We start from the raw sequence: 9,872 nt of genomic DNA, 5'->3' as shown, positions 1-9,872 counted from the left end.
GACTTATACTAAACCATTTGTTTAAAAAGAAATTCTTTCCTAATTGGAGCATGAAAGGCAAGATTTCTTCCTCCCAGAGGAAGGAAAAGGAGGGAAAAAGGAAAGGAAAGGACTTTATTTCTTTGAACCTAATTTAAACCTCTTAAGAAAATTCCACAATAATCAGGATCTCTGTAAATACTGTCAGTAAATGTGAACTCGTTTGAAAAACTAGTTACAGTTATATTTACATTTTTGGAAACTTTCCTTCACGGCCATGTAACGTGCTGTATCTTCCTCTTTGCTTCTGGGGGCTTCAGGTTATTCTGAAAAGACATGAGAAGAAGTCAGTTTACACTTGCAGAAATGTCAGAGAACACCCAAAAGGCACATTTTAAACCAAGCCTGACCACTGAGGCAGAAACGGTGGGGCACTGCTGCCATCTGGTGGGGAAGGCGACGAAGGAAGGCGAGGAAAGAAGGCGAGCCCCGGGCTCCCGTTTTGCCAGCTGTGGTTTTCAGATGTTTACCCTGCAGACTCACCCACGATAAAGGTGACCAACATGCCCAGGCCTGGGCCCTATCGCAGAAGTGACTCAGTCAGCGCCCACGGGAGGGGGCTGGGACGAGGCTCCGGCTCTGGCCAGATTTTCTGGAAGCCCCTCGAGGTGACCTCAGGCACATGCAGAGTTGAGCACCACTGACTGCTCCCGACCTGCTTCCTCCCTGCCGAGCCCATCGCCTCCCAACCTCACAATCTAAGACCTTAATACAAGATTTAAAAGAGAAAAAAATCACACCTCTGAAACAGTAAAAGCTTTCTGGGTAGAAAAATGCTTTCCAAGAGACTGGGGAATGACTCCTTGAAGCTCACTCTTATCACAACATTCATGGTCTGGACCGCTCGTCCCACTCGCCCCACAGGAGTGACGGGATGAGGGCAGAGGCGGCGTGGTGCCGTCAGAAGTGCGTCCGCTGAGGCCACACAGACCTGGATTCAAAATGCAGGCTGGCCACTTACTGACTCTGGAACCTGGACAAGGTTATTTAAATTATTTAAGCTTCTTTCCCCTCATCTGTAAAATGGGAAAAGCTATTGTACCTCCTTCACAGGGTTGCTGAAAGGAGTCAATAAAGAACTAACACAAGAACTTTGGGTGGCTCAGATATGGAGCAGCTTTCTTTTTCCAGGGTCTGCTATTTAATTTTTTTTTTAATTAATTTAATTTTTGGCTGCGTTGGGTCTTTGTTGCTGTGCGCGGGCTTTCCCTAGTTGTGGTGAGCGGGGGCTACTATTCGTTGCAGTGCGCGGGCTTCTCATTGTGGTGGCTTCTCTTGTTGCGGAGCATGGGCTCTAGGCACATGAGCTTCAGTAGTTAATGCTCGCGGGCTCTAGAGCGCAGGCTCAGTAGTTGTAGTGCACGGGCTTCGTTGCTCCACAGCATGTGGGATCTTCCCGGACCAGGGCTTGAACCCGTGTCGCCTGCATTGGCAGGCGGATTCTTAACCACTGCGCCACCAGGGAAGCCCCGGGTCTGTTATTTTAGAAGGTCTGAACCACTCAGTTTTGCTCCCTTTGACACACAACTTGAAGATGATAATAAAGCCAAAGTATACTTACAGGAATGCTATGGACGGAATGTTTGTGTCCCCTCAGAATTCTGTTGAAACCTAATACCCAATGTGATGGTACCTGGAGGTGGGGCATTTGGGAGGCGCTTATGTCATGAGGGCGGAGCCTCATGAAGGGGATTAGTGCCCCCATACGGGACCCCAGGGAGCTCCCCTGCCCCTTCTGCCATGTGATGACACAGTGAAAAGCAGCTGACTCTGAACCAGGAAGTGGGCCCTCACCAGACACTGGATCTGCCAGCGCCTTGATTTTGGACTTCCAGCCTCCAGAACTGTAGGAAATACGTGTTCATTGTTTGAGCCACCAGTCAATGGTATTTTTTGTTATACCAGCCTGAATGAACTAAAATGAGGAATAAAAGCTATAAAACTGCTGGATGTTTAAAAGTGAAATCACTTTTCTGAGAAGACTATGGGAAGATCAAATATATATAGATATGTAAAATCTCATAATTAAACTCAAAATAAACCATGGTAACTATAGAAATCTGCCGTACAAAATCCAAGCATCAAAATGGTAAGTCTAGTAGAGCGTAACAGAGGAGACTCTGGCCTTCTAAAGACAGGTACATGTGAGGGGTAGAGGAGGCAAGGGGTAACTCCTGGAGATTCTGGTGTGATTTTAAGGTAAGTGCAAAACAGACTTAAGGTCAAGCTCTAAAATGCTACTTAATAAATGTGCGACCCTGGACAACTGAGTTAACGTTCTAAGCCTTGCTAACAAAGGACTATTTCTCTCTTTTAGTTCCAAGATAGTTAAAGGATCTAAGTGAGGAAACTCTAGGAAAAGGGCCTAAGAGACACTCTCTTTACACATTTTAAGCAGAAATAAACTGAGTGCACTTCAAGAAACCTTAGCTTATCGTCATGGATTCCAGGGCTCAAACACACAAGAAATGAGATGTACAAGTGAGACGGATCACTGACGGGCTGGAGAACGATTACATCTCCTGTCCACACTCACCGCGGCCGCGGCCTCGGCCTCGGTCTCCTCCTTGGGAGCGGCTCGCTTTAACTTCACCGGAGTAGTTCCTATAGGCGACAAAGGCGGCGACTTCACAGGGCCGGAAGGACTTTTCCTATGCGTTAAGTCATGGTTCTGTTTAGTGTCATTATTACTGTGTTCCATTCTATTGTTCGTAGGCAAATTGGAAGACAAAATTAGGGGTGAAACACCTGAAGAGGAATCTGACAATTTTCGAAAGGCATTACTGGTAGCGCCCGCCTGAGGCCGGGACTTGAGTCGGTCATTGTCTCCGTTCTCAGTCTTCTTCACTTTTATGCTTGTACTTGTTGAACTCCCGTCAAACACGATGAGGGGTCTTTTCCGAAACCCGTCTGCAGTGCTACTCCTGAAATAGGAGAGATGTGTCATGAAAAATACCCTCTGGACAGCAAACCAGTTCCCTGGGACTCAAAGGTAAAACAATGACCGCAAAAGATTTATTGATAAGACTAATCTATTCTAAGTAGGACTACTGGAAATAGGGCTACCAGAAATGCAGTTTTCTATGATTACTTTAAGTGAAATGATAATTTTCCAGTGCTTTTAAGTTTAAAATATTTATTGACAAAAACTTAAAGTTACCTTTCATGAGTACATAGTTATTTTTAAAGCATCAATCCACCAACTAACCCCAAAACTTAAAACAGGATTTCCTAGTAACAAAAAAATTTTTTTTTTTAATTTTTAAAAATCACCATCCTATTGATAGGGTTATCTTACCCGTGTATCAATGATTATTTAGAAAGGAAACAGATTATAAAACTATACTAAACTACCATAATGGCAGTCTACAAACAATGGGACAGGACATCCTACTCCATTCATTAAAGGCCTTTAAAGCCATGGCATCTTCTAAACTAACTGTAACTGTAACATCTGTATAATTTTAAGTTTTTAACTTGGCAAGTCTTCACATTTAGCTTCCGAAAACCTAACTTCCACTCTTAATCATAAAGGTTAATAATAAAAGCATTCATTTGTTCATTATTAATTATACCTCAAATGAAACATAGACTTGTTTATTTAAAATAAACATGTTAAAAGAACTTGAGTCATCCGCAAGAACACTTCAGCTCTGCTGCTCAGGCACCAGCAGCACCAGCACCAGCTCGGGAGCTCAGAAGAAACGCAGCACCTGGGCTGTGACCTGTACCGATTCAGAATCCACATTTTAGCCAGATCCTAGGCGACTGGCCAGACTCGCCAATTCTTAGGTCAGCAGTGAACATCATTTGGTAGAAGATGAAAAACAAGCTCACTGTCCACCCACTGCCACCTCAGAAGGGAAACAGACAGCAGGACTGAGGGCAGGACACTCCGGCTGGGGAGAGGCCAGCCTAAGACTCAGGAGCGCGCTGAAGTTGGAGAAGCGCTGCACCGAGAGCCGGCCCTGTGTGGTGTGCCCTGGGGGACATCACGGCACCTCCGGAGCTCAGCTCCTCCGGGGAAAAGCATAAGCAATTCACGAAGGCCTGATGGTCTCTTAGATCCTTCCAGCTTTAATGCTCTGATTTGAGAGTCAAACTGTGATGTTTACAAACAGTCAAAGATCCTTTCCAAAATGATATAGAGGAATTAAGAGGGATTACCATAGGAAGTAAAACATAACAGTATTGAAAGCTTTGCCTACGACAATGTGCCTGAATGTGCAGGACAAGAAGAAAATACTTTCTTAATAAGAGTCACCAAAAAGAAATTAAAGGTATACACGGCATAATCCACAGATTTACAACCGTTAACACTAACACACGGCCTGTAAGCACAGAGTTAAAATGACGCTCACCCTGAACGGTATGTGTTCCTGACCAACAGGGAGACTGTACACATATCTCTTCTCCAAAAGACTCTACACAGATGAGCACACATGTTACGTTCTTCAACTATTCTCAGACTTGGGGAACAATCTCCCTATCAGTCATGAATTTTTCTTTGTACCTAGAGATTAAAGCCACTAACTCAGAGCTTGTGTTCTCCTCACCCAGCCCTCTCACTCCCTCTTCCCCCACTTTCTCTAGTGCACTGCCTGTGACAGTAAGGCTCTAAAAAGAAATTCAGCAATTAATCAATAGCACCCACTTGTGATAAATGGACACAAGAAAAGAAATAATTAGCCCATTTAGGGATCTTAGGATACTTGGTCCTCACTAACCAGCTACACTGATTAGTTAAATGTAACTTTCTTTATAAAAGGAAATTCATTTGCTTGTGGTTTTATAAAAAATTTTCTGGAATTTAAAACTTTAAAATAGTGTACCTGAAGCTACACGACCACCTCTTCATTTCTATTTTATTCAAAGACCTCAGAGTCTTATCTGACTCCACTTTTTTCTGACAATTCCACCAATCTTATTGGCTCTGCCTCCAAAACACATCCAGACCCCAACCGCTTCTTACCAAGTCCACTACTTCAGTCAAAGTCACTGCCATCTGCTGCTAGGATTACAGCACAACCCCTTAAGTGGTTTCCCTATTCCCCTTCCCCAACCTTAAATCATTTCTCAGTACAGCAGCCAAAGTAAACCTCTTAAAATGTACATCAGATGGTGTCACCACTCTGCTCAAAATTCTCCGATGGCTCTCATCTCGGAGCAAAGCCAAGGTTCTTACAACGACTGACAACCTCCTGCACTCACCCCTGTGCACCTCCTTCCCTGCTCTGCCCTTGACTCTCCCTGCCCAGCCTGATGGCTTCTGGGTTGTTCCTGGCACATCGTGTGGACACACTCCTGACCAGGTTCTCAGGTTCGGCCTGGGACGCTGGCTTGCCCTCTACTTTCTACAGGTCTCTCTACTGAAATGTCACTTTTCAGCGAAGTTGTTCCTGGCCACTTTACATAAAATTGTCATCCCTTTCCCTGTTTCACTTTTCCCTTAGCATTTACCACAATGTAGCATACCTTGTATTTTACTTAGCTTTTTTATTGTGTTTCTCCCAATTAAAATATGAGCAAGGAATTCTGTCAGTTTTATTCATGCTACAGCACAGTACCTGGTACTCAATAAACAGTAGCTGAGTCAATATTGTCTCCCTAAGTTTATCTGGGGAAAAAAGAAAAGCAAAATTGTTTAGTCATATAAGATAAGACGATAACCAGAAGGACGGAAAAGTACCTTTTCGTCTCATTTTTTATCTCATGTTGTTCTCTTTTCTTTTCCATCACTTTCCCCCATCTGTTCTTTGGCAAATCTCTCTGAGGCAGTGGTATTGCATGCTGAACATAAAGATCGGTAAGACTGTCTTTGTTTACTCTCATGTCATTTTCAACAGTTATGTTCTTCTGTAGAAAAGGAAACAAAAGTAATTTCAAAACAACATCTCTCATTTTAATAACTAACCAACTGCCTACCTAACGGTAAAACATGACTGCTTAAATTACAAGTATAAAACCATTTTCACGTTTAGACATATGCCTAACATTCTATATGATACTGCAAGAAACAGTATTATAAAGACGCTAAGCTCTTCAAATTTTTGGTTCAGCTTCATCTTAAAGACAGTGGTCATATGTCCTCAGTGCGACAAGGACAGCTGTCCACACTGCTCAGCCCACACAGGAGGCATAAAGACCATTTCCAGTAGCAGCATCTTAATCTATGAACAAAATGAGGGACTTTCCGGGGAGACCAGACAAAAGAAAACAAACAATGAAAATAATTACTACATCCTGTCAAAAAGTTATCTAGAGTGTTACTATCATGATCAGATTAGCGGGCTGGAGGTCTCACCCTGTATATTATTCCACATGTTTCCCTGATAGTGCTTCTTAAACTGAAGTTCACCACCCAGACTTCAATGGCTCTATGGATGGAAGCTGCATTCCGCTTACTGATGATGGTCCTGATAACAGTACACACTAGAAAGCGGCCCCTCATGTCTGTACCAGTCCTTTCAATGGCTCCCAGTCATCGTCCAACTATCCCTCTCTACATCACCTCACTTTCCGATTTATTCTCAACAGAAAACATATGGCAGAACGCATAGGAGCAGTTACGGACAGAGTTGGATTTAGGAAGGAAGATAAGGATGGAAAGGAGATTGTGGGCTCAACAATTCAGAAAGGCTTGGAAACGTTTGTGTTTAGAACTGACAAAACAAGTCCAATCTGTCCTCTGATAAATTGATCCCCTTTCCTTTTGTTCTTCAAAATTTAAAAGCACAAATTTTACTTCTTTTATCTCTTATACTGGACCATTCCTTTTTTTTTTTTTTTTTTTTTTTTGCGGTACGCGGGCCTCTCACTGTTGTGGCCTCTCTCGTTGCGGAGCACAGGCTCCGGACGCTCAGGCTCAGTGGCCATGGCTCACGGGCCCAGCCGCTCCGCGGCATGTGGGATCTTCCCGGACCGGGGCATGAACCCGTGTCCCCTGCATCGGCAGGCGGACTCTCAACCACTGCGCCACCAGGGAAGCCCTGGACCATTCTTTATTATCAATTTTCACCTGTACTCACTCAGAAGAACGGGGAAACGCTAGGGATTCTCTTGGACAACATTCCTACAGAATCCATAGACACCTTAGTTAGGGAAGCACTGCCCCAGGACAGTGGTTCTCAAACTGTGGTCTCTGGACCAGCAGCAAGAACTCGTTAAAAATGGCAATTTCCAGGCCACACCCCAAACTACTGAATCTGAAAGTCCGGATATGGAGCCCAGCAGTCTGTGTTTTCACAAGCTCCGGGGTGACTGTGACCTACCTAAAAAGTTTGAGAACCACAGGTAAGAAAGGTAACTGACATCCCTAAAATAATCTATTTAGCAGGGGAGCTTCAGGAAACCAGAGGAAGAGTACCGAGGGGGAAAAACACAAGGAAAACAACAAAACATGCTACTTAAACCCCTTCAAAAGCTTTCAGTAATTCTCTACCACTTTGAACAAAACTCATCACTTCTTTGGTCTTATTTCTCTTCTGCTATCAGAGGCCACACCAGCTGAAAAAGAGCAAACGCTGCACTGAGAGCCAGTTCGCCTGTCTGCACCATCTACCGACGGTGTGACCCCACAGAAGTAATGCCACTTCTCTGGGACTCAGTTTTCCCATCTTTGAACGCGGTGAGAGTGGAGAACAGTCGATTTCTCCGATGCCCTCCAGCCCTGGCAGTCAGGGACCGCCACCCGTCATTTCCGTTCTTCTACGGCCTACCCCAGCCCCTCTCTTCGGAGGCCCTTGCTTACATCCAGGCCGCGGGGGTCGCCTGGACTCCCCTTTCCGAGTCATCAAGACTCAAAAACGTAAGTCCTAACTCCCGGGAGTTCCTGATATTCTGAGGACATCTCTCTCCCGGACAGGGTAGTGAGGAGACCCGGCCGGTCCGAGCGAGGCGGAGAGAGGCTCAACCCGGCGGCAGGCGCGCCGGCGGCGGGTGTGTCCGGCGCCGCCGAGGACTCCCCGGGGCGAGCTCAAGTCCCAGCGCCTCCCCGAAGCAGGCCCGCCCGCCCCGGCGCGCCGCACCTGCTCCAGGGTGAGGAGAAGGAACTCCTGGGACAGCAGCTCCGGGTGCAGCAGCAGCTCCGAATCGGGGCAGCTGCGACCGCCCACATCCCCCGCCATCATCGACGCCAGGAGACCCTGGCCGGCTACCCACAAGGGCCCGCGAGGAAGCGTCCCGGAAGTGACGTCCCAGCCGACGCGGCGGCCTCGGGTGCGCCGTCACTCTGGGTGCGCCGCCCGTCCCGTTCCGCCTCTCAGGGTCGGCTGGGGTGCCGAATGGGCTCTAGCCGGGGAATACCCCCGGGGGAGAAAGAAGTGAAAGGTCTTTCTGCCGAGGAAACGATTGGCGTTTCCAGTCTGGCTGGAAGAGAGGGAAAGGCGAAGTTCATGGAGCGGTCCACGATTGGTCGCGCCCGGTCGCGCCTCCTGTGACGTCAGGGGCAGAGACCAATGGGAGCCCCAGGACGGCCTCGCGGGAAGACGGCGCGGGAAGCAGATAGATGTTATCCCAAATATGGCGTAGGAAGCGTTTCGGGTTTCTTTTTTTAACCGTTTTATTGTTTGTTTCTTAATTCTCCTTCAGTATGACGTAAGGCCAGAGGGTTTAATTCCCTGAAACCCCACCGCCTGGCACATAGTAAGCGCTCAAGTATTTGTTCCCTGAAATAACACTCGGAATGAAACTGCTCAAACATGAAAATAACGGCTGAGAAGCACCGGGGACACGGCCGCACTTTTGTTTAGCTTCCGCAGCTGTGAAATGGGAATGATAACGCCACCTCACAGTGTTGTGAGGTTGGAGCCAAAGCAGGGAAAGTCCCTTCCCTGTTACCTCTATCTACCCGGACATTTGTTGTAGCCTGTTGACTGTCATCAGGGGAGAGAGGTGGCAGGACGGTGGTGTAGGTGGGGAGAAGAGAATTTGTAAGAGCCTGAAAATGGGGTTACTGGTTCTTGCTGTGTTCTTTCTCTCTGTGGTTTTCAGGACTTAACCTGAAGCCTCAGGCTCTTCATCAGCAAAAATGTTTTATGGCAGGTGAGATCTGTGCGCTTTTTTTCTCCCGATATTTTCCAGTTTAAAGCTAAAAGTACTTCCCTGCTTAAAACTAAATCTATTAAGATAACTCTTGGTGCCTCTGAAACAAACATCTCAGGATAGAGGGAGCGTCCCCTGGGCAGAAGAAAAAAATCAAGACTCAGAGAGGAGGGAGTAGAATTCGGTTCTAACACCCCTCCCTGCTCCAGGGAAGGAGAGACTATGTCTTTGGTAACACCTGCCCCGGCTCCATCCTGGGCAGAGGCTTAAAGAATGGAGCCTACGAGAACATGTGGTCCGCTGTGTTTTAATCAGAGTTTCTGATGTAGGAAATAGGGCAGGGAGAATTTGCGTTTCTAACAAGTTCTAAGGTGATGTTTCAAATGTGTCCAGACAGAAGGGCCACCTCACAGAGACTCCTGTCACATCGAAACAAGGAAGCTACAGGTATCCCGGCCTTCAAGCCAGGAATTTACCGTGATTGGAAGGGCCAGGCCTGTCAGCACCAAAACCAAAAGACTGAAAACCAAACCCCAGAGTGGCCAAAGAGCATCTCAGAATTTGTGTGGGGACCAGGGATGCGAGGACCTGACCTCTCCCGCTTCTCCTCATCTCTGGCACTTCACAAATTCCCTTCACACAGTCCTGAGGAAGGGGGCCGGCCTCCGCTGATAAGATTATTGTCACTGCAGCTGAGTGGGGGCTTAAAGTAGAAATAAAGCTCAGTTACAGAAAAAATTCCATTTGTTGCATATTTAAGTTTGTAGACTGAAGTTTATTCCTGCTACAGT

The 9,872-nt window shown here is 46.5% G+C and overlaps 1 protein-coding gene across 1 annotated transcript; it reads right to left on the bottom strand.

Annotated features, from left to right (window-relative positions):
* Positions 1–248: 248 nt before the first annotated feature.
* On the bottom strand, positions 249–8,189 carry LOC307064733 (ashwin; the record flags this gene model as incomplete). The annotated part of the gene is made up of 4 exons (XM_079721436.1): positions 8,067–8,189; positions 5,729–5,895; positions 2,576–2,963; positions 249–305 (listed from the first exon to the last, which is right to left on the bottom strand). Exons 1-4 carry the CDS (start codon positions 8,166–8,168, stop codon positions 249–251), a joined length of 714 nt encoding a protein of 237 aa, XP_079577562.1. The 5' UTR covers positions 8,169–8,189.
* Between the last annotated feature and the right edge of the window lie 1,683 nt (positions 8,190–9,872).

This window comes from Hyperoodon ampullatus (assembly GCF_949752795.1).
Source record: "Hyperoodon ampullatus genome assembly, chromosome: 15".
NCBI lineage: Eukaryota > Metazoa > Chordata > Mammalia > Artiodactyla > Ziphiidae > Hyperoodon > Hyperoodon ampullatus.
Note: the sequence above shows the minus strand (reverse complement) of the source record. Positions and strands in the feature narration are given on the sequence as shown.